The following is a 24,857-nucleotide window of genomic DNA, read 5'->3' on the forward strand; positions in this document are numbered from 1 at the left end:
AAAATTTTTAGCATTCATGTTTTAAAATTTTGAGTTCCAAATTCTATCTCTTCTTACCTCTCCCCACTCACTGAGAAGACGATTTAATGTTACAATGCAGTCATACAAAACATATTTCCTTATTAGTCATGTTTTTTGGTTTTTGTTTTTTTGTGAGGCAATGGGATTACGTAACTTGCCCAAGATCACACAGGCAATTAGTAAATGTCTGAGTTCAGATTTGAACTCAGATCCTCCTGATTCCAGGGCTGGTGCTCTATCTACTTCACCACCTAGCTGCCCCCACATTAGTCATGTTGTGAAAGAAAATGCAGACCCAAAACAAAAAAACCCTAAATAGGAAAAAAAAATATGCTTCAGTCTGTATTCAGACTCATTCAATTCTTTCTCTGGGAATGGATACCATTTTTCATCAAAAGTCCTTCGGAATTGTCTTGGATCATCATATTCCTGAGAATAGTGAATTCATTCACAGTTGGTCAGCATATAATGGTTCTGTTGCCACATTAGATTTGAAATTCTCTCTAACTGAGGAACTGGTCAGTTTGGTGGAGCCCTGGGTCAAATGAGACATTAATTTGACATTTGTAAGTACCTACTACATATAGGGTACTATGTTAGGCTCCTTGGGGTAAAATGGGGGAGGGGAGGAAGAAATGAAGAAGAAAGTTCTCAGTGAACTCAGATTCCATTAAGACATAAGAACTGAGATATGCACAGAAATGACTCTAATACAAGGCTATATTTGATAGGCACCTCAAGAGTTACAGAAATTCACAGGAGATAGAACTTGAGGAAGAAACGGGAGATAGGGAACACCGAAAGCAGCTCACGTTTCTGTGTCACTTTAAGGTTACCCTGTGAGGTAAGAGAGGAGCCCAGACTCATTTTACAGATGATGTGAACTGAGGCTCAGTGAGTTTCATTTAGCCACTGGCCCCAATTCAAAGGAAGTGACACTTGAACAGGGCTTTGAAGGATGAGTAGACTATCCACAAGCAGAGATGGTTGGTTGGAGAATAAATTGGGGGATGATGGAAACATTATAGGGCAGGGATGGAGAAACTCTAGGAAGAGAGAAACACCAACATATTTTTGAATATGGCCACTATGAGAAATTTTTTGCTTGTCTATGCTTATTTGTTAGATTTTTTTCTTTTCAGGGAGGAGGAGGAGGAGGAAAAAACTAAATAATAATTGAAAAAATATTTAATTTAAAGAGAAAGTCATGAAAGGGAAAAGATGTGAGACTTTGAAGTTCAACTGGTACCAAATTGAATAGAAAGCAAGGTATGGTGGGAAAGAGCATAGTTTGTTGTTGGTCAGTCTCTTTTCAGTTGTGTCCAACACTTTGGGACCCCATTTGGTGTTTTCTTGGTAAGATTCCTAGAGTAGTTTGCCATTTTCTTCTACAGCTCATTTCACAGATAAGGAAACTGAGGTAAACATGATTAAGTGACTTGCTTAAGAGTGGTACTACTGAAAAGTATCTAAGGCGACATTTGAATTCAGGAAAATGAGTCTTCTTGATTCCAGGCCCAGGACTCTATCCCCTTTGCCACCTAGGTGCCCCTTCATATTGTAGTCATTTAATAAATTTAATAAATGTTGAATTAAATTAAGCCCTGGACTTGAAATCAGAAAACTTTAGTTCAAATTCCAGGTCCTGTGCTATTTATCTATCAGCATGTCGCTTAACCTATCTAAGCCTTAGTCTTCTCCTGTATTAGATGGGGAATAAGAACATCTACATACAGGGTTCTTATGAGATCAAATGGGCTGTCCCTTTGTAAAGTACCTTGTAAACTCCAAACCCTACAGAAATGTCAGCTCTTACTTTTCAGTATTTGGTATCTGAGGTTAGGTTTGCAAATTCAGAGATTAGAATGAAAACAATTTGCTGTAGTTTTTTTGGTGATGTTGAGATACAGAAACCAGTCTCCAGCATGATGCTCATTAGGGTGAACCTAGGTTTTAGTGACCTAATGCTTTTTTTAGCTACCCATTTAAGCAGGAAGGGGGTTTTATGTGCAGATATAAGGCCTGTTCCTCAAGTCACTACCTGCCAGGAGGAAGCACACATTTTCAGGGAAGAGAACTGAGTTAGAATCTTGATCTGGAGAAGATCCAGGTTTGACATTAGTATTCTTCATTGTCAGAATGAAAAGTGTAAATGATGGGGGCAGTTAGGTGGTGCAGTGGATAGAGCACCAGCCCTGGAGTCAGGAGTATCTGATTTCAAATCCGGCCTCAGACACTTAATAATGACCTAGCTGTGTGGCCTTGGGCAAGCCACTTAGCTCCATTGCCTTGCAAAAAAAAAAAAGTATAAATGGTGTTGTTTTTGTGAGTGGGCTGGTCAGAAATTAAATCAAGTCAGGGAAGCTAGATGGTGCAGTGACTAGAGTACTGACCGTGGAGTCAGGTGGACCTGGGCTTAACTTTCTTTTATTTTTATTTTTATTTTTATTTTTTTTTGCAAGGCAAACGGGGTTAAGTGGCTTGCCCAAGGCCACACAGCTAGGTCATTATTAAGTGTCTGAGATCGAATTTGAACCCAGGTACTCCTGACTCCAGGGCCAGTGCTTTATCCGCTGTGCCACCTAGCCTCCCCTGGGCTTAACTTTCAACCTTAACAATTTAACCCTAATTGCCTGGCAGAAAAAAAAAATTTAAGACATCACAACTTTATTGTCTACTATAGGGGATACAAGACAATATGCAAACTCCTGAATATAATATTCACTATGTATATATGCGTATACATGTGTATATGTGTATACATATAAATATACATAAGTGTGTACTAAATTTCTCTTCTCCTGGCTAAACAACCCCAGTTATTACTTCAGCTGATTGTCTTATGAAATGGTCCTCCTTAATCTGATTGACTTCCCTCTGAGATTATCTTCAATTTATCTCATATATAGAGAGAGATTTATATGTACATACATATGTATATATGCATAAATGTGCATGTATGCAATAAATTGAAAATATATAGGCTAAATTAAAGATATATATGATAAATTAGATATATCTCTCTCTGATATATAGACATATAGACAGTTGTTGATCTTTATATATATATATGTTCTATACATAGATATCAAATGATATGTCCAATAGATAAATGGAAAAGTAGATGAGAGATAGATAGATAAATACTAGCCAGTTATCAATAAGTTAAAGTAACTGGAGATGTTCCACCAGGAGAAGAAAAATTTAATAGGAAGAACATTTATGGGGGCTTCAAATATGTCAAAATGTGTCAAATAGAAGAAAGTTCTGCTTGACTCTAGAGCTAGAAGCAATAAATGGTAGTTGCAGAGAGGAAGATAATGGGGAGGGGGAGGTACAGGCATTATACTAATTGTTTTACAAATATTACCTCATTTGGCTCACAACAATCCTGGGAGGTAAGTCTTATGATAGATGAGGAAAATGACTTGCTTAGGGTCACACAGCCAGTAAGAACATTTTTCATTTGTCCCAAAGTAACCACTTCCAACTCTGCTAGTATAAGGCAACTTCTATTTTTCCTTTGCTATCTCCCAACTGGGTTGGAGAACCTCTGGTTCTCTGGTACAAAGAAGAGTAGTCTTCCCTTTGATGTGAAGCCTCCCATCTCCTGCAGTACTTGTCCTTTAAGGGCATAGGAGTTGCTCCTTCTGGTCAATGAAGAACATTCTCACCCCTGGTCTATGACACTCCACACTCTCTGCTGACCTCCAATCTCGAATCTCCATCTGTTTTTTCATACAACTCAAACTGGATGTCCAATAGACATCTTACATTCTCTGTTCAAAATGTAACTCTCTCAGTTCCCTAGAAGTCATCCTGGACTCCTCACTATTGCCCTCCCCTCCCCACCATACACATATGTAATCATTAATTGTCAAGGGCTGGTGATTTCACCTTTGCTGCTTCTCTGGCATATTTCTGTGCAAGGCTCTTAGCTATTTTAATTTCCAGTTGTGAATCTGCCTGCCTCAAGTCTCTCTCTATCCAATTCAACCTCCAATCAATCACTGATTTTCCTAAATCAAAGGTGAAATCATGTCACCCCCCCAAAAAAAACTTAATGAACTACAACAGCTTCCTAGGGTTAAAAAACAAAAACAATGGCAACCTCTCTCCATTTGCCATTCATAATCCTTCATAACCTAAACCCCTCCTACCTTTCCTGTCTTCTTGCACCTTACTTCCTGCCATGTACTTTTTTTTGGTGAACTTTTTTGGGGAGGGGGTTAAGTGACTTACCCAAGGTCACACAGCTAGTAAATGCAACATATCTGAGGATGGATTTGAACTCAGGTCCTCCTGACTCCAGGGTCCATGCTTTATCCACTGTACCACCTAACTGCTGCTGCTACTGCCACTGCCACTGCCACATACTCTTTAATCCAATGATACTAGTTTCCTGGCTTTTCCATGAACAAGGCACTCCATCTCTTGACAACATATGGACATTTTCTCTGGTTGTCCTCCATGCCTGGAACACCCTCCTTCCTCCTCTCCAACTACTGACTTCCCTAGCTTCCTTTAAGTCTCAAATAAAATCCCACCTTCTATAGCAGGGCTGTCCAACCTTACTTTTAAAAGTTTTTATTGAAACAATAGACAACTTATATATTTTTATTTGCCATTTTAGTGAGAGCTTTGGTGGTAGTTCTGCTTAGTTTGCTAAAGCATCTAGTAAACCCACAGATGGGTGCATACAATCATGCTTTGGGCTGCATGCAGACCACAGGCTGCATTTTGGACAGCCCTGTTCTATAGGAAAGCTTCCCCAATTTCAGTGTTTTCTCTCTATTAATTATTTCTTATTTATCCTTCATATAGCTTACTATATATATGCATATATGTATATTATATATATATATATTTATGTTTGTTTTTATGTTGTCTCCTCCATTAAATTGTAAGTTCCTTAGGGGCAGAAGTTGTCTTTTGCCATTTTTTGCACCCCCCCCCAAGCACTTAGTAAAGTGCCTAATTTACAATAGGCACTTAATAAATGTATACTGATTGATTGATTGATTGATTTATTGCCTCGCTCCAGGTCTATCTCACTTTGCCGATTACCTGCTTGATAGATGGAAAATCTAAAGTCATCTAGAAGTGGAGTGGGATGCCTCAGAGAGTCAATGGGTTCCCCATCACTGCAGAGCTTCAAGCAGAAGCTAGAGGACTACTCCAGTTCTCCATACAATATGACCAGCCCATCGTAGTTACACTCTCTGTAGTAATGTTGGAATGACAGGCAGTTTAGCTCAAGAAAGAAGCTCAGTCAGATGATCTTCAGGATCTTCTTAAGAGAATTTAAATGGAAGCAATTCAGTTTCCTGATATGGCTCTGGTAGACTGGCCAGGTTTCACAGGCATATGGCAATGAGGTCAGCACAACAGCTCTGTAGACCTTCAGTTTGGCAGTCAGTCTAATACCTCTTCCCTCCTACTTTCTTTCAGAGCTTCCCAAATACCGAGCTAGCTCTAGTAATGCCTGTGTCAACCTCATTGTCAATGTTATAATAATGCTTGTCCTTCATTTTCTTTTCTTTTCTTTTCTTTTCTTTTCTTTTCTTTTCTTTTTTCTTTTTTTTTGCAAAGCAAATGGGGTTAAGTGGCTTGCCTAAGGCCACACAGCTAGGTAATTATTAAATGTCTGAGGCTGGATTTGAACTCAGGTACTCCTGACTCCAGGGCCGGTGCTCTATCCACTGCACCACCTAGCCGCCCCTTGTCCTTCATTTTCTTTTTGTTTTTTAATTAAAGATTTTATTTATTTTGGGTTTTACAACTTTTCCCCAATCTTACTTCCCTCCCCCCATCCCCCATAGAAGGCAATTTGTCAGTCTTTACATCCTTTCCATGGTACACATTGATACAAATTGATCATGATGAGAGAGAAATTATATCCTTAAGGAAGAAACATAAAGATCAGACAATAAGATAGCAAGTTTTTTCCCTAAATTAAAGGTAACGGTCCTTGGTCTTTGTTCAAACTCCACAGTTGTTTCTCTGGATACAGATGGTATTCTCCATTGCAGAGAGTCCCAAATTGTCCCTGGTTGTTGCACTGATGGAATGAGCCAGTCCATCAAGGTTGATCATCGCCCCCATGTAGGAGGTATACAGTGTTTTATACAGTGTACAGTGTACAGTGTACAGTGTACAGTGTACAGTGTTTTTCTGGTTCTGCTCATCTCACTCAGCATCAGTTCATGCAAATCCCTCCAGGCTTCCAGGAATTCCTATCCCTCCTGGTTTCTAATAGAACAATAGTGTTCCATGCTTGTCCTTCATTTTCTTTTTTCTTTTCTTTTCTTTTCTTTTCTTTTCTTTTCTTTTCTTTTCTTTTTTTTTTTTAGGTTTTTGCAAGGCAAATGGGGTTAAGTGGCTTGCCCAAGGCCACACAGCTAGGTAATTATTAAGTATCTGAGACCGTATTTGAACCCAGGTACTCCTGACTCCAGGGCTGGTGCTTTATCCACTACGCCACCTAGCCGCCCCTGTCCTTCATTTTCAAAGAAGACCATGACATCAGGGAGATGATGCCATGACAAGTACATGAATTGGATTTAAGTAGGGGGTATGCTATGCTAAGACACCAACCTCACTTTCTCCTCCAGAGCCATCTGAGTCCAGTGGCCAGATATGAAACAGGACAACTGGAGATGGCCCTGCTTGCGAGGCAATCAGGGAAAAGTGACTTGCCTAAGGTCATACAGTTAATGAGAGTCAAGTGTCTGAGAATGGATTTGAACTACCATCTTCCTGAATCCAAGGCCAGTGCTCGATGCACTGTACCACCTAACTGCCCCTCATTGTCAATGTGTACCTCCTTGGAAAGAACACTGCCAAGGTAAGTGAACTTGTCCACAGTACTCAAAACTTCTGCATTTGCTGTAATCTATGGTTCCACACATGGATGGTGTAGTGCTGGCTGATGGAGCACCTGTGTTTTCTTGGTGTTGTTAGACCTAAATTAGCACAAGCAGCAGAGAATCGATCCATACTTTGTTGCATCTCAGCTTCAGAGGCTGCACTGAGTTGCACAATCATCTGCAAATAGAAGATCATGCACCAACACTCCCTCCACTTTGGTCTTGTAGCCTGTTCAAGTTGAAGAATCAGTGTGGTAGCTGACCTTGAGGTCATGTTCATCTTCATTGAAGGCATTTGATAACATGGCTGAAAACATCATGCTAAAAAGTATGGGAGCAAGGACACACCCTTGTTTCACTCCACTGGTGACTGGGGAATCTCAAGACCATTGTCCAATATCTATAACCCTGGCTTTCATGCTGTCATGACACTGACAGACAATTCTAATGAATTTCTCTAGGCAAACACATTTTGACATAATTTTCCATAAACCCTCACAGCTGATAGTATTGGAGGCCTTGGTCAGATCTATAAATGCTGTAACATGGAACTCTGTTCTATTCCCGACATTTTTCTTGGAGTTATCAGGTAGCAATATCGACTATTCTGCTATCCTGTCTGAAGCCATGGTAGCTCTCAGGGAGGTGACCAATTTCCAGATGAAGGATCAGTCTACTGAGAAAGACTCTGGCAAGAATCTTACCAGCAATGGCTAAAAGAGAAATACCCCTGTGATTGTCACAGGACAGTCTATTCCTTTTACCTTTAAAGAGATGGACAGTGGAGGTATCCTTGAATTTTTGGGGGATAATCTCTTCATGTCATATAACCTGGAAAATTTTAGTCAGTTTTTGGATGAGCATTGGACCCCCCACCTTGTATATCTCAGCCCGACTAGAATCAGCACCAGGTGCTTTGCCACTTGAAAGGAGCCAATTGTCATTCAAAACCTCTTCTTCAGTTGGAACATCAGCTAGGGACTGATTGATTTCAACTTGAGGTAGATGTCAATGGTTTCTCCATTGATTGATGATGTTCTGTTAAGAACAGTATGAAAGCATTCAGCATCAAGTCCCTATTGAGAGCTCACACAAGGCAAACACTCTCAAGGGGGTCAGAAGAAGCAATACTGAGACACCCTGAAGGTTTCATTGAAGAACTTTAGAATTGATTATACAGCATGGCAGACACTGGCACAGGACCTCCCAGCGTGGCATGCCCTCATCAGTGAGGGTGCTGCACTCTCTGAGGGAGGCCGAATTGAAGTAACTCAAAGGAAACATGATATATATAAGTTGAGAGTGGTAGAGCATTCTGAGCTGGTATTGGTCTGATCAGTCACAGTCAGATACATTGTATTTTGTCTCAAACATAGTGATGGCATTTTGGTCTTCTTCCATAACAAAAGACAAGAACCACTAGACCACTACTTGTTAGGGGATTTGTAGAAGAGATTCCCTTTCAGGTACAAATTTGACTAGAAGATTTTTGGTGGCCTTTCCGACTTTGAGAGGCAAGTACTTTGAGTTTACAGCATCACAGGACTATAAATTTTAAAGAAAAGGAATTGTAGCAGGATACTAATCTAATTCCTCTCATTTTACAGATGAAGAAACTGAAATCAAGAGAGGTTAATTGACTTTCTCAGGGTCGGTCAGGTAGTACATTAGAGAAATAGGAATTTGAATAGAATCCCATAACCCTAAAGCTAAATATTTGAAAAAAATATTTTTTTTTGTAGATTTGCATTCTTTCCCTCTCCCTACTTTCCACATTGATAAAGCAAGAAAAACAAAACCAGTTATAAACATTTATAGTCAAGTAAAACAAATTCCCACATTGGCCATGTTAAAAAAAAGTTCCATTCTGTATTCTTGAGTCTCTTTCAGTTCTCTGTTTGGGATAGCAAGTTTCATTATAAATCTTCAGGAACTATGGTTGTTCTTTGTATTGGTCAGTTCTTAATTTTTTTCAAAGTTGTTTGTCTTTGCAAGATGATTGCTATTGTATAAAACTGTTCAGGTTCTGCTCATTTCACTCTGCATCAATTCAAACAAGTCTTCCTAGGATTCTCTAAAACCATCCCCTTTATCATTTCAGAAAAAGTATTAGTATTCCATCACATTAATATAGAATAACTTGTTCAGCTATTCTTCAATTGATGGACACTTTCAGTTTCCAATGTTTTGCTACCATGAAAAGAGCTGCTATAAACAATATTGTATACATGTATCCTTTTCTTCTGATCTTTGATTTGGAGACCTTTGATCTCTTTGATGCATCAGAACTAGAAGGAAGGGCAGTTTCAAAGTGCAAAGCTAAATGCTCTTTCCAATGTACCCTGTGATGGTGGGGGGGGTGGGGGGGAGGAAGTGTGTGTGTGTGTGTGTGTGTGTGTGTGTGTGTGTGTGTGTGTGTGTGTGTGTGTGTAGGTGAGATTATGACCGACCGAGGAGCACGAATCCCCCCCACCCTCCACTCCAGTCTCACTTCGTTCCATAGTCCGAACCTCCGAGCTCCATAGATTCTGCGCTACCCGAGATGGTCCAACTACAACTCCCAGAATCCTCCGCTGCGCACACGCAGCTTGCGCTTCGGCCCTCGGCCGGCTGGGGTCGCTGCAGCGGTCCCTCCGCCCCTCCGTACAGATCGCCACTAGCCCCGGAGGCCGCTTCCTGTTTGTCCGAGGAGGAGCCATGGCGTCGGCGGCTGCTCCCGGGGCCGGCCGAGAGCGGCGGGCGGCGGCCTGGGGCTGGGGAGGCCGGCCGTGCTCCGGGAACATCTTGGATCAGCTCCGGCAAGGCCAGGTGACGGGCCAAGGCCTGGCCCGGGGCGCGCAGGTAGAGCCGGGCAGGCCTGAAGGGGCGGGGCCTGGGCTGCGGGCCCGGGGCAATCTGTCCGTCCGTCCGTCCGTCCGTCAGCCAGCCCCTGGGCACCGGGGCCGGGACAGCGGCCACGACGGGGCCCAGGACGGGCGGCTCGGGATGTCAGCACCGGCGCGTGACTGCCTGCTTGCCCGGCTGGGGAAGGGCGGCCCGGGCCGGGCAGTCCAGAGGGGCCGAGGCTGGGGCCGGGACCGGGGCCACTCCGGGGGTCGGCCGGGCAGTCGGCCAGCCAGCGCCGCTCAGGGACCTCGTCCAGACCGGGCAACAGAGGGCGGGCGGGCCCAGACCCCCCCACACCTCGGGGCTGGCAGCTTGAGGGGGCGATGAGTTTGGGGGTCCAGGCCCAGCCCTGAGAGGTGGCGAGGGAAGACGATCTGTCTGTCAGGGTCGAGAACCCCCTCCACGTCTGGAATGGTAAAGGTGGATGGGCGCATGTGGGGCTGGTAATTTCAGAAAGCTTTGGGCAAGTGATCCCAGAGGGAGAATTCTCACCCTTTTCTGATGCCACATCCCAAGTGATGATATGGGACAGGCACTAAACTTTTACAAAGCACCTACTATGTGCCAGGAATTGTGCTAAACCCTGGGGAGTTAGAAAGAAGCAAAAGACAGATCTTGTCCCCAAGGAGCTTACTCTCTGATGAGGAGAAAACAAGCAAACCAATGTGTATACTCAATATATGAAAAATAAATAGGAAGTGATTTATAGAGGGAAGGTGCTAGAATGAAGAAAGGGAAAGGCATTGGGGTTTTAAAGGAAATCAGGAGGTTGAGGATGAGGAAAGGAGAACTTTTCAAGTATGGGGACAGTCAGAGAAGATCCAGCAGCCAAGAATCCAATGTCACTGGATAGAAGTGTGTATGTGTGTGTGTGGGGGGGGGGGGATTGGCAAGTGTTAAGGTTAAAAACACTGTAAAGGTGTGGTTGGCAGTATGTGGCACAGTCAGATCTACATTTCAGGAGAATCACTTTAGTGGCTGAAAGGCAGATGGACTGAAGTGGGGAGAGATGGGGCAAACAGTTACACCGCGTGGCTACTCCGGTAGTCCAGGTGTGAGGGCTGCGGAGAGCCTTGACAGGTCGCAGAAGAGGTCGGTCCTTGTCCCAGATGTTGCAACAAAGTTGCAAAGATGAAATGAGCAAACCTGAGGGAGAGATTCCATAGGGGGGGAGGGGAGGGAAAGAATGAGGAATCCACAATGACTCCTACTAGGTTGCTAGCCTGAGGGACTAGGAAGGTGATGTCCTGGACCGGTAATAGGGAAGTTACAGGAAGAAAGTTTAGGGGAAAGAATGAGTTCTATTTAGGACATGTTGAGTTTAAGATTTCTATTGACTTGAGATATATGATATATATTGGTTTGAGATATATGAAAGACAATTGGAAATGTGAGATTGAAGGTCAGCAGAGAAGTTAGTGCAGGATGGGTAGATTTGACATTACTATAGAAATCTTAATTAAATACATGGGAGCTGAGAAGATCACCAAGAACTCTAGAAATCTGAAGTTTGAAAAAGGCACTGAAAGATATTTGGACAACTTCTTTTAAAAACTTTATGTTGAGATCTGTTTTGGGCATCAGGGGAGGATACAGGTTTAAATGGGATTCAGGTTTTCCTTTTGGGACTGGTCTTGTATAAGAGATAAGATGAAAATATAGTTGAGTATAATATGTGGATAAATGTGTGAGAAGTGCAATGTTCAATGTGAAGTCTGAATGAATCATAGTAAGGTGAAAAAGGTATTATACTTAGAAGACCTGTGGATTTGATTCTTGGTTTACTAAAGGGAGTTTCTTAATCTCTCAGAATCTCAGTTTCCCTATCTGTAAAATTGAAGGGATTAGACTAGGTAATTCTTAAATTCTTTCCCAACCCTATCATTCTGTGATCATTACTTGTCACACTGGGCTATAATGAGGAAAATATTTTGTAATTCTTCAAGTACTATATAATTTCAAGTTAGTTATTGTTATCATTATTAGCCTGGGGAGATTACCTCAACTCTTACTAATCTTCAGTCTTTCCTTTTCTAATGTTGCTTCCTTGTTACCTACAGACACTCCCATGTTTCCCCCAATTCTCCAAAAATTCTCACCTGATCCTTACTAGTTATCCTCTCATATCTCTTCTCCTGGTCATGGATAAACACCTTGAGGAGAGCATCTATAATCTCTTCTCTACTTTTCTCTCACTCTCTTTTTAAGTCTCTAGAGTTTGGTTTCTGACCTCATCATTCAACTGAAACTGTTCTTTCCAGTGTTACCAGTGATCTCTTAATTCCCAAATGTAATGGCCTTTTACAATCCTAATCTTCCCGACCTCAGTGCTCTCTTTAACTCTGTCGATCACCCTTTCTTTTCCCTCTAGATTTTCGTGACAGTACTCTCTTGTCTTGTTCTTCATCTGTCCTTCTGATTATACTTCACTTTCCTTTGCTGGATCTTGGGCCAGATTGTACTCCTCAACTGTGGGACTTCCAAGGCTCTGTCCTGGGTCTCCTTCTCCTATTACTATTTCCCTTGGTAATCTCATCAGTTCCCCTGGATTCTGGATTCCCAAATCTATTTATTCAGCCCAAAGCTCTCTACTAGCTTCCAATCTTGCATCTCTAATTAGCTATGAGAAATCTCCAATTTGGATGTACCATATTCATGTTTTTTTTTTTTTTTTGGTAAGGCAATGGGGTTAAGTGGCTTGCCCAAGGCTACACAGCTAGGTAATTATTATGTGTCTGGGGCCAGATTTGAACTCAGGTACTCCTGACTCCAGGGCCAGTGCTCTATCCACTGCGCCACCTAGCCGCCCCCCCCCCATATTCATCTTAAAACTCAATGTGTCTAAAATTGAATTCATTATTTTTCCCCCTCAAGCTCTCTCCTAATCTAAACTTAAGTATTAGTGGACAGGGGCGGCTAGGTGGCGCAGTGGATAAAGCACTGGCCCTGGAGTCAGGAGTACCTGGGTTCAAATCCAGTCTCATACACTTAATAATTACCTAACTGTGTGGCCTTGGGCAAGCCACTTAACCCCATTTGCCTTGCAAAAACCTAAAAAAAAAACCAAACCCAAAACTATTAGTGGACACCACTATCCCTCTAGTCACCCAGGAGTGCAACCTGTGGATCACCCTCACAGTTCCTCATTCACTGTCTTCCCCTGGCTCCCCTGCCCCAGCCATTCCTATTCAGTCTTCTGTCTGGTCCTCTTCAATTTTACCTTCTCAAGATTTCTCTTATAAGTTTCATAGACACTGTTGACACTATTCTGATTCAAACCCTCATCTCTTCATGTCTAGTCCATTGCATTAGTCTTCAGTGTGATCTCCCTGCCTCAAGGCTGTCTCCACTCCAGTCCATTTTTTCCCTCGGATAGCAAAATAATCTCAATAAAACACAGTACTGAGCATGTCATTCCCACTACTGAATAAACTCTAGTGGCTCCCTATTACCTCCAAGATCAAATATAAAATCCTTTTAAAAACCCTTTTATACCCTGGTCCCTTCCTACATTTCCAGTCTTCTTGTATCTTATTCCCCTCTACATTCTCTGATCCATTGACTCTCTGACTTTCTTGTTGCTCTGTGGACAGGATATTCTAACTTTGGACTCCAGGGATTTCACTGACTGTCCCACATAATCCTCATCTCTGCCTGCCTCCTTTCTTCCTTCAAGTCATGGTACATACCCACTGTCTGCAAAGAAGCCTTTCCTGGCCCTTATTATTGCTTGTGCTGATCCTTTGTGATTATTCCCAATTTTTCATGTATACATGTACAATTGTTTGCATATTGCCTTCCCCACTTTCAGAGCACTTTGTGGAAGGGACCGTTTTTGCTTTTCTTTGTATTTCTGGCTTTTGGTATAGTGTCTGGCATGTATTAGACACTTGACAAATGCTGTTGACTTGATTTTATCATGGCTGAATAAGGATTTATGAATAAAGTGGTAATTGAATTTTACTTTAGAAAAGGGGTAGGCACAGAGAAGGGCATCATAGGCATGGGACAATGATAAATCCAGGATTGAAGTTCTGACTATTGCAGATTTAAGTGTTTGTGAGTAGTTTGTGAGAAAAGACTGTTGGAGAGAAAGGTACCTGGATGCCAGATTGTGGAGGGGTTTGAATGACTGGCCATGGAGTTTGAATCTTGTTCAAAAATTAGTAGGATGGGGCAGCTAGGTGGCGTAGTGGATGAAGCACCGGCCTTGAAGTCAGGAGTACCTGGGTTCAAATCCGGTCTCAGACACTTAATAATTACCTAGCTGTGTGGCCTTGGGCAAGCCACTTAACCCCGTTTGCCTTGCAAAAACCTAAAAAAAAGAAAAAAAGAAAAAAAATTAAAAATTAGTAGGGAGATATTGAAGGATTTTGAGCAAAGAAGTGATCCGTCCCAATTTATACATAAAAGCATTTAATTTGGCAATGTGCACAAGTGATTTGGCCATGGGATTATTCCTAAGGTTTTCTCTCTCTTTTTTTTTTTTGGTCATCTTCTCAATTCATTATACCTTTGCTTTTAAACCTGATGTCCTGTTCACTTCAGCAAATAATTATTATGCTCTTGCATTTGTCATTTTTTGGCTACTTAGAACTTCTTGCTAGTTCAAGATCAGATCACCTCTCATATTGATTATTAGAATACTCTCCTGACTGAGTGTCTCTGCCTTCATCTTTTAGCATCTTTTATAGAGCTAGCTGTCAAATGGATTCCTCTAAAAGCTTAGATCTGACTGTGTCACTCTTCTGCTCAAAAAGCTTTAATGGTGTCATAATAGGCATTTATAGGTTAAAACACAAACTCATCTTTGGTATTAAGACCTATAAAAATCTATCTGTGTTTTTAGACTGATGTCACAAAAACTCTTGTATTTCATCTATATTGATATTTTTTGAATCCTTATTTAATTTCAAAATTCAGCTTAAATGATATCTTTTCCTGCATGAGGCCATTTTTTTTAGTCCTTCCCCAATTCTTTAGGTCCCCTCCAAAACTGTATTTATTTTCAATTTTCTTATTTGTGTACTTTTTGTTCCCCCCAGTAGAACTTAATGAATAAATATTGAATTGTATTATGTGCTAAGAACTCTGATAGGTATTGAGGGTGATACAGAAGAAGTCAGTGTATCACAATGAAAAAAACATCAGTCTGGAAATGAGAAGATCTGGATCCTAGTTCTTGTTCTTCCAATGTCTTTTAGTATAACCTTAGGTAAATAACTAATCTCCTTTGGGCCTCAAATTTTCTTATTTGTAATATGGATAGATTTGATTGGTTAGTTGGACATTTGTATAAGAGAAATTCTCTGCTCCCCAGGAATTTATAGTTTTATTGAGGATAGGAGATTTACTTGCAGAGAACAGTTGGATAATAATACAGTTTGTATTTGATTAATGCCAGAATGAGTATTGATAGTGCTGAGAGAGTTGAGAGAAGGAAGAAAAAGGTTAGTGTGGTCAGAGAAGTAGGCCTCTTACAGATCCTGAAGGATGGGTGGAACATCCTTTGAATTGTGGGGATAGAAGAGGGAATTCCAGGAACTGGGAAAAGCTTACACAAAAAGGTTCAGAGGCAGAGGGAGCTGGGGTTAGATAGTCAGGCAGGGCTTTAAACATCAGTTAGAGGACTTTGAACTTTATCCTGTAGGGAATTAATGAAAAATTTTAAATAGGCAGAGCCATTGTGATCTGTTTGGTAGGAGAATAACCAGTGTTTTGTGAAGGATGGATTAGAGAGGAGGGGGTTAAAGGGCAAGGAAATCAATTATGAGACTATTAAAATAGTTCACTTTTGTGAACAACTGGATATTCTGAGAAAAGGAAAACCAATCAGAGCTCCAAGGTTTGGAACTGGATAATTGGGAGAATTGTGATGCTATTGTCAGAAATAGGAAAATCAGCATGGAAACCATTTTGGGGGAGGAACAGGGACAGATTTTACTTTTAGATATCAATGGCTCTAGTTAACTATTTCCTGCTAGATTTTTAAGTTTAGGATTCAGGGTTTGATAGTAAAAGAAAATTTTTCATTTGGTTTTCACATTTTTTCATGGTAAAAAGAGGTAGCATTTTTGAGAAAGTATCTGAAACCCCCACATATACTGTCATTGGCTTATTAAAGAAGCCAGTCTCACCTAGCTTGCTTTAAGTTCTATACATTTTTATAAAAGTTACCTATCTCTGTGAAGTGTCATTAGATATACCTGAGTATGCAGCATTGTAGTTTGTTTGAATTTGCTTTCTGAGGCCCTGGGGTCCTCCCAGAAGGATTCTTTTTTCACATGACTGCCACTCTAGCCACCCTTTTTTACCTGATGCCTAGCCTGTTATAACAGCCTACAAGTTAGTCTTCTGTCACCTCTACTGTTATCCCTTTTCTCTAGGGGATAAAAATCAAACTCTTTTGGAGTCATGGCTTTCCGTTATCTTGCTTTTGCCCTACCTGTCCAAGGATCATCTCCCCAGGATGCATTCTGTGCTCTAGCTAGGCTCATCTTTTCACTGTCTGTCACTAAACCTTGTTTAATCTTGTCTAATTCAGTTCTACAAATATTTAGTAAAGGATACCAAACTAGGACTTGTTAGCTGAGTTTGAGTTCTATCTCTGTTGTATAATGGTACTAGCTAAGAGCTAGTCATTTATTTTCTTTCTAAATGAGGATAATATTTGTTATTATTTAACTTACTTCATGGGGTTAATGTGAGGACATAGGGGAACAATGTTTTTAAATGCTTTGTCAGCATAGAAATATAAATAATCTGGCATTATCTTATCATTTATCCCTCAAGTCCCAGACCAAGTATTGCTTTCTCCATGAGGCATTCCTAATTCTCTTTAGCCGAGATTGTATTGTCTCCTTTGCACACCCATAGGCCTTATTGTCTGTTCATTTTGGCACTTTGTCATAGGTTACCTTATGTTGTTATTTAATTAGTGCATATATTTATGTCTTATGTCATAGAGAAAGCTGTTGGCGTAGTGGATAGAATGCTGGGCTTCAGATCAGGAAAACTTCAATTCAAATTGAGTCTCAAATATTTATTAGCTGTGAAACCTTGGACAAGTCACTTAAGCTTAGTTTTCCTCAGTTTTCTTGTAAACCAAGATAATAATAGTGCTTACTTTTCAAGGTCATTATGAGGATCAAATGAGATAATATTTGTAAAACTTGTTCAGCAAAGTACCTGGCAAATAGGAGACTATATTAAATGCTTATTTCCTTCCCTTTCCCTTTTTCTTATTTCTCCCCAGTAGTTTATAAATTACTTAAGAACAAGAGCTATGTCTTTATACTTCTTTGTTTACATATAACACAGTATTTCCTAATAAGCAAGGAGGGAATCAATGAAATAAAGAGTAATTTTAGGACTAGAGACTTAGGATGGGCTTAGGAGTTTCAGAACAGGGTCCTGGGCCTTCTCTTTAGAAGCCAGCCAGAATTCCCAACTACAAAAAAGCAAGTCTCAATTCAGATATGTCTGCTTCTAGATTATAAGCACTTGAAACAGAGAGAGACTGTACCTTTTTTCATCTTTTTTTTCCCCTCAGTACTGTGTGTTGTATACAGTGAGTACATACTTAACAGGTTTGTTGAATTGAATTATACTCTTACCTGTCTTGCTCACTTTCACATTTCATTGCCATCAGTTTATCTCTATTGGTACTTCGAGTATGCTTCTGTTGTATTTGCAACTGTTTCTACCTGTTTCCCTCCCCAAAGTTATAAGTTCACAAATATAAGCCTTGGTTCATTCCAGTGGTCTATGTCAATTATTTTGTCTGAGTTAAGGATCATAGAATATTATAGTAAGTAGGTTCTCTTAGTCAAGTAATTTCCCCTTGTTCTATTCCTGACTGGTTTGGTGGTTGTGACTCTAATCTTAATATAAGGGTTGTAACTAAATACCATAAACCTTTCTGTATAACCTATTATGTGTATATGATTTTATCTACATTTATCATAAACTTACTTATATGTTCAACAGGCTAACTAACTTCATATATCATTATTTATTTAGTTAGTTGTTGGGTTTTTGTTGTTTTTTTTTGCAAGGCAAATGGGGTTAAGTGGCTTGCCCAAGGCCACACAGCTAGGTAATTATTAAGTGTTTGAGACCGGATTTGAACTCAGATACTCCTGGCTCCAGGGTCGGTGTTCCATCCACTGTGCCACCTAGCCACCCTTTATCATCATTATTTAAATAGGATGATTTTTGCATTTGCTAATACTATCCCTTTCAAACTTCAAAGAGGACCTCTTGTTCTGGTAAATAGATCTGTATTCATCCTATACACACCTTTAATAAATTTATTAATTCCAATCATATTTCCTTCCAGCCTTTATCTCTTTTGGCTGAAGAGGTTTAATTTTCTTAGTTTATTCTCATATGGAAGTCCCTCTATCTTCTTTATGACTTTAACTGTTATGTAAATCACTATGTGATCTTGTACATGTCACTTTCTTTTTTAGGTTTTTGCAAGGCAGTGGGGTTAAGTGGCTTGCCCAAGGCCACACAGCTAGGTAATTATTAAGTGTTTGAGACCGGATTTGAACTCAGATACTCCTGGCTCCAGGGTCGGTGTTCCATCCACTGTGCCACCTAGCCACCCTTTATCATCATTATTTAAATAGGATGATTTTTGCATTTGCTAATACTATCCCTTTCAAACTTCAAAGAGGACCTCTTGTTCTGGTAAATAGATCTGTATTCATCCTATACACACCTTTAATAAATTTATTAATTCCAATCATATTTCCTTCCAGCCTTTATCTCTTTTGGCTGAAGAGGTTTAATTTTCTTAGTTTATTCTCATATGGAAGTCCCTCTATCTTCTTTATGACTTTAACTGTTATGTAAATCACTATGTGATCTTGTACATGTCACTTTCTTTTTTAGGTTTTTGCAAGGCAGTGGGGTTAAGTGGCTTGCCCAAGGCCACACAGCTAGGTAATTATTAAGTGTCTGAGGCTGGATTTGCACTCAGGTACTCCTGACTCCAGGACTGGTGCTCTTATCTACTGCACCACCTAGCCACCCCTTTTTTCTGGACTTGTCTGTCCTCTTTAGTAAATTGAAGATGAGGACTAGATTATATTTAGTGTCATTTCTTGAAATTCTATTCTATCTTAATATTAATTAATCTTAAATTGCAGAGAACATTGGAATATAAATACTGTAAATCATTAATTTACCTTTTTAAATACTAATATTGACTGGTTGAAGCTACCTCATTCTCTGCACCAAAACTAGGTGACACAGAAGATAGAGTGCTGGTCCTAGAGACAAGAAGACCTGAGTTCACACCCAACTTTACTACCTATGTGACTTTTGACAAGTCACTTCACCTTCATTTGCTTGACCTGTTAAATGGGGAGAATAATAGCTCCTATTTCTCAGGATTGTTGTAAAAATCAAATGAGATAATATTTATAAGGCACTTAACCTACCTAGTGCCTGGGCTAACTTATGTCATGTATTTAGAGCTATATGTATTATCCCAGGTCTGTCTGAGCAAGGGGTGAACACTCATATTGTCTTTTCAATTGCAGATTACAGAGGCTTTTCTGAAAGAAAGAGATAAACAAGCCAAATGGAATGGGATCCCTCTGTTACTTCAAAAACTGTATGTGAACAGCCAACCCAACAGCGATTTTTCTAAGTGCCAAAGCATCCTCAAGGTATGGTCAACAGTCTCTTGCAAAAAGTTTCATTTTGACTACATGATTTTAATCCTTCTTTATACTTGTGTTATTTGTAACATTTGTGATATTTGAGAGGTAATTATTGTTAATACAAATAACATTTAAAAGATTATTTTATAGTTTTTAAAGTGAGGTACATTATTTCATTTGATTCCCAAAGCAACTTCGGGGGCTAATAGAGTAAGATTGTTGTGCCCATTTTATAAATTTGGAAATTGATCTTCAGGGACATGAAGTGACTTTTAGCAAAGTCATGTACATAACTAGTAAATGGAGACTCAGACACTAAAATCCAACCCTTCTGTTTTCAGTTTAGGACTCCTTAAGTTATATCTTGTTGAAAAATCCAGCACCAGCCACTCTCTTCAGTCAGTCTCCTTGTTACAATAAAACTCCTAACTTAGATGAAAAAGAGTCCTAGAAATGGTGAAGAAAGGGAAGTGACAGAAACTGAGGGGTTTGATTATATTTGGGTGGGAGAAAAGAGAGTCCTGGAAATGGTGAGGAAAGGGAAGTGACAGAAACAGAAGGGTTTGATTATATTTGCGTGAGAGTGGTTTTTAGCAGAGGAAAGAGTCTTCTCTCTAGCTCACTTGAGGGAGTGGGACTGGAGAAGCGATGATGGCGTTACCTTTCTGAAATATACCAACTCTTTTTTTTTAATTAAAGATTTTATTTATTTTGGGTTTTACAATTTTTCCCCCAATCTTACTTCCCTCCCCTCATCCCCCCACAGAAAGAAATTTGTCAATCTTTACATTGTTTCCATGCTGTACATTGATCCAGATTGACTATGATGAGAGAGAAATCATATCCTTAAAGAAGAAACATAAAGTATAAGAGATAACAAGATCAGACAATAAGATAGCAGTTTTTTTCCTAAATTAAAGTGAATAGTCCTTGAACCTTGTTCAAATTCCGCAGTTCTTTATCTGGATACAGATGGTATTTTCCATTACAGACAGCCCCAAATTGTCCCTGATTGTTGCACTGATGGAATGATCAAGTCCATCAAGATTGATCATCACCCCCATGTTGCTGTTAGGGTGTGCAGTGTTTTTCTGATTCTGCTCATCTAGTTCATGCAAATCCCTCCAGGCTTCCTTGAATTCCCGTCCCTTCTGGTTTCTAATAGAACAATAGTGTTCCATGACATACATATACCACAGTTTGCTAAGCCATTCCCCAATTGAAGGACATTTACTTGATTTCCAATTCTTTTCCACTACAAACAGGGCTGCTATGAATATTTTTGTACAAGTGATGTTTTTACCCTTTTTCATAATCTCTTCAGGGTATGGATCCAGTAATGGTATTTATTGCTGGATCAAAAGGTACGCACATTTTTGTTGTGCTTTGGGCGTAGTTCCAAATTTCTCTCCATAAAGGTTGTATGAGTTCATAGCTCCACCAACAATGTAATAGTGTCCCAGATTCCCCCCAACCCTTCCAACAATGATCATTATCCTTTCTGGTCATATTGCCCAGTCTGAGAGATGTGAGATGATACCTCAGAGTAGCTTTAATTTACATTTCTCTAATAAGTAATGATTTAGAGCAATTTGAAATATACCAAACCTTGAATTTTTAATTCATGACATCCATCTCAAAGAGCAGTAGAAAAGAGTACATGGTCTGGAGTCAGGAAGCCTGAGTTAAGATTTGACCTTAGACACTAACTGTTTGACCCTGGGCAAGTCACTTAGTTTACCTTAGTTCCTCATCTTTAAAATGAACTGGAGAAGGAAATAACAAACCACTCCAGTATTTTTGCCTAGAAAACCCCATGAAGAGTTGGACATGGGGCAGCTAGGTGGTGCAGTGGATAGAGCACCGGTCCCGGAGTCAGGAGTACCTGAGTTCAAATCCGGCCGCAGACACTTAATAATTACCTAGCTGTGTGGCCTTGGGCAAGCCACTTAACCCAATTAGCCTTGCAAAAAAAAAAAACTAAACTAAACTAAAAAAAATAAGAGTTGGACACAACTGAACAATAAGATTCTTCTGAAGCTGAAGATGAACATTATCCTTATAATTTTATCTTAGTATCCAAATTAAATTTAATATCCAAATTAAAAATTTTTTATCTTAATGTCCAAACATTGAAGTTAAACTTTGATTGCATCTTATAACATTATGTCCATTAGAATATGTTTGGTACTAGATAATCATCATTATCTATAAGAGGGTTGAGAATAGAAATTTCTAATGGCACATGTTAGAAATGTTGTATGAGGAATTTTTGAACCAAAGAGTGTGATGGTCAAAGGTGATCTCCCAAGCTCCTTTCATTGCTAAGATTATGCGATTCCGCAACTAACTTACCAAAGCATACAAAAGACTTGAATAGATTCAATTACAGACTGTTCCTTAGAGAAATAATAAACATTTAAAGAGCTGGTGGAATATTCAGTGCTCATGGCAACAGTGTGCCAACATAATAAAAATGACAGTTCTACAAATTATTTTATAATTTTAATGCTATTCCAACCAAAATAGTTTGGAGACACTTTACAGAATTTAATAAAATAAGAATAAAGTTTACTTGGAAAATTAAAAGAGCTAGACTAACAAGGGGAATATCAAGGGAAAAGCAATAGGTATGAAAGGGTAATAGCACTTCTAAACCTCAAACTAGGGGAACAGCAGTCATCAAAGCCATCTGGTATTGGATTAAAAAATAGCATTTAATCAATGAAATAGGCTAAACAAAGGAGAATCAGAAACAATGCAATTCAATAATCTTAGTATTTGATAAAGTAGGAAATGTAAATTACTTAGAAAAAACTCCTTATTTGTTAAAAAAAACTGCTGGGAAAACTGGAAAGCAGTCTGTTAGAAATTAAGCTTAGAATAGCACCTTGCTCCATTTTCTATAAGATGTTTTAATTGGATATACATCCTTTTTTTTTCATTCAAGAATCTTATTTGAGTTTTACAGTTTTTCTCCTAATCTTGCTTCCCTAACAGAAGGTAGTCTGTTAATCTTTACATTGTTTACATTGATCTAAGTTGAATGTGATGAGAGAGAAATCATATCCTTAAGGAAGAAAAATAAAGTATAAGAGATAGCAAAATTACATATAAAGGTGTTTTTTCCCCCCCTAAATTAAGGGTAATAGTCTTTGGTCTTTGTTTAAACTCCGCAATTCTTTCTCTGAATACAGATGGTATTCTCCATGACAGCTCAAAATTGTTCCTGATTGTTGCACTGATGGAATGAGCAAGTCCATCAAGGTTGATCATCACCCCCATGTTGCTGTTAGGGTGTACAGTGTTCTTCTGGTTCTGCTCATCTTGCTCAGCATCAGTTCATGCAAATCTTTCCAGGCTTCCCTGAAATTCCATCCCTCTTGGTTTCTAATAGAGTAGTAGAGTTCCATGACATACACATACCACAGTTTGTTAAGCCATTCCCCAATTGAAGGACATTTTCTTAATTTCCAATACTTTGTTACCACAAATAGGGCTGCTGTGAATATTTTTGTACAAGTGATATTTTTACCCTTTTTCATGATCTCTTCAGGGTGTAGATCCAGTAGTAGTATTGCTGGATTGAAGAGTATGCACAGTTTTGTTACCCTTTGGGCACAATTCCAAACTGCTCTCCAGAAAGGTTGGAGGAGTTCACAGCTCCACCAACAATGTACTAGTGTCTCAGATTTCCCACATTCCTTCCAACATTGATCATTGTCCTTTCTGGTCATATTGGCCAGTCTGAGAGGTGTGAGGTGATATCTCAGAGCTGCTTTAATTTGCATTTCTCTAATAAGTAATGATTTGGAGCAATTTTTCATATGGCTATGGATTGCTTTGATCTCCTCATCTGTAAGTTACCTTTGCATATCCTTTGACCATTTGGGGAATGGCTTGTTGTTTTTTTTTTTTTTTTTGAAAATTTGACTCACTTCTCTGGCTATACATTGTTAATATGAAAGATCGTGCTATAGAAAAATTAGAAGAAAATCAGATGATATTATAACACTCACATCAGTGGACAGGAAAAGTATTTTTTAAAGCTAAATTAAATTTTTTTTCAATTACATTTATTCATTCATTTTTAGGTTTTTGGGCAAGGCAAATGGGGTTAAGTGTCTTGCCCAAGGCCACACAGCTAGGTAATTATTAAGTGTCTGAGGTCGGATTTGAACTCAGGTAGTCTTGACTCCAAGAGCTGGTGCTCTATCCACCTAGCCACCTCTCCAGTTACATTTAAAGATAGTTTTTAACACTTATTTTTTTGTAAGATTTTGAGTCCCACATTTTTTCAGTTACAAAAGATAAAGTTTTGATTGTATGAAACTGAAAAGTTTCTGAACAGATAAAGTTATCATCATCCTTTCATAAGAGATGTAATGAAATGGGAAGAAGAGTCTTTGAATCAGTTTCTCTGATAAGAGTTTAGTATTTATGATATAAAGTTATTCCCTACTGGATAAATGATCAAAGGATATGAACAAACAGTTCTCAAAAGAAGAGCTTCATGAATGAAAGCATGAATGCTCCCAATCACTAATAACAAGAGAAATGTAAATCAAAACAACCCTGGGATTTTACCTCATTCCTTGCATAGCAAAAATAGCAAAAATGATAATAGTCGTTTTTGGCATGGTTGTGGAATGAAAGACATGTTATTACATTGTTAAGAGCTCTGAAATAGTATAACCTTTTTGGAAAGAAATTTGGTATCATTTATATAAAACAACTAAAACGTCCAAACTCTTGGAATCAGAAATTTCATTATTGAACATATGCAGATCATTCCTCCAGCAAGAAGAAAGTCTCCAGATACTTCAAGATATTTATTGTAGCACTTAAATGTCCATCATTTGGGAAATAGCTAAATAAATTGTGGGGTATATGAATATAATGGAATCTTACTGTGCTGTAAGAAATAATATGTATGATGACTACAGAGAAGCATGGAAAGAGTTACATGGACTGATGCCAAATGAAATAAGCAGAGCCATGAAAACAACATACACAGTGTAAATAGAATGAATAAAATATCAAAAAGTAAATGTAAAAAAATTGTAAAGATCGAGCAGTACTCAAATTAAGAAATATGAGAGGATATCTGTCCACAAATATTACAGATTTTATGTTTTTGGACTTCATGTGTCAATCATTTGTGCTGAGATTTTTTTCCTCTTTAAGAAAAATACTATTTCTTATATGGATGACTCTGGGAGGAAGAAGGAGATTCTGGGGATAAGTATGATGATTTAAAAGTCAGAAGACATCAATAAAAAATTATTTCTTTAAAAATAATGGAAACTTTTCCAAAGCCAGAATGTTTTATTTTTGTCTTTGTATCTCAACTGCTAAGCACAATGCCTAGCATAAGTAGTCCCTTAATAAAAAATGTTTTCTA

The 24,857-nt window shown here is 39.1% G+C and overlaps 1 protein-coding gene across 1 annotated transcript in view; it reads left to right on the forward strand.

Annotated features, from left to right (window-relative positions):
- Positions 1-9,557: 9,557 nt before the first annotated feature.
- The window catches only part of TRPC4AP (transient receptor potential cation channel subfamily C member 4 associated protein), an 89,147-nt gene continuing 73,847 nt past the window's right edge, over positions 9,558-24,857 (forward strand). Inside the window, exons 1-2 of the mRNA XM_074212089.1 lie at positions 9,558-9,731; positions 19,331-19,459. Coding sequence (XP_074068190.1) covers positions 9,588-9,731; positions 19,331-19,459 — 273 coding nt within the window. The 5' untranslated portion in view covers positions 9,558-9,587. The remainder of the gene's footprint in view (positions 9,732-19,330; positions 19,460-24,857) is intronic.

Source organism: Macrotis lagotis, chromosome 1 (assembly GCF_037893015.1).
Source record: "Macrotis lagotis isolate mMagLag1 chromosome 1, bilby.v1.9.chrom.fasta, whole genome shotgun sequence".
Classification (NCBI taxonomy): domain Eukaryota; kingdom Metazoa; phylum Chordata; class Mammalia; order Peramelemorphia; family Peramelidae; genus Macrotis; species Macrotis lagotis.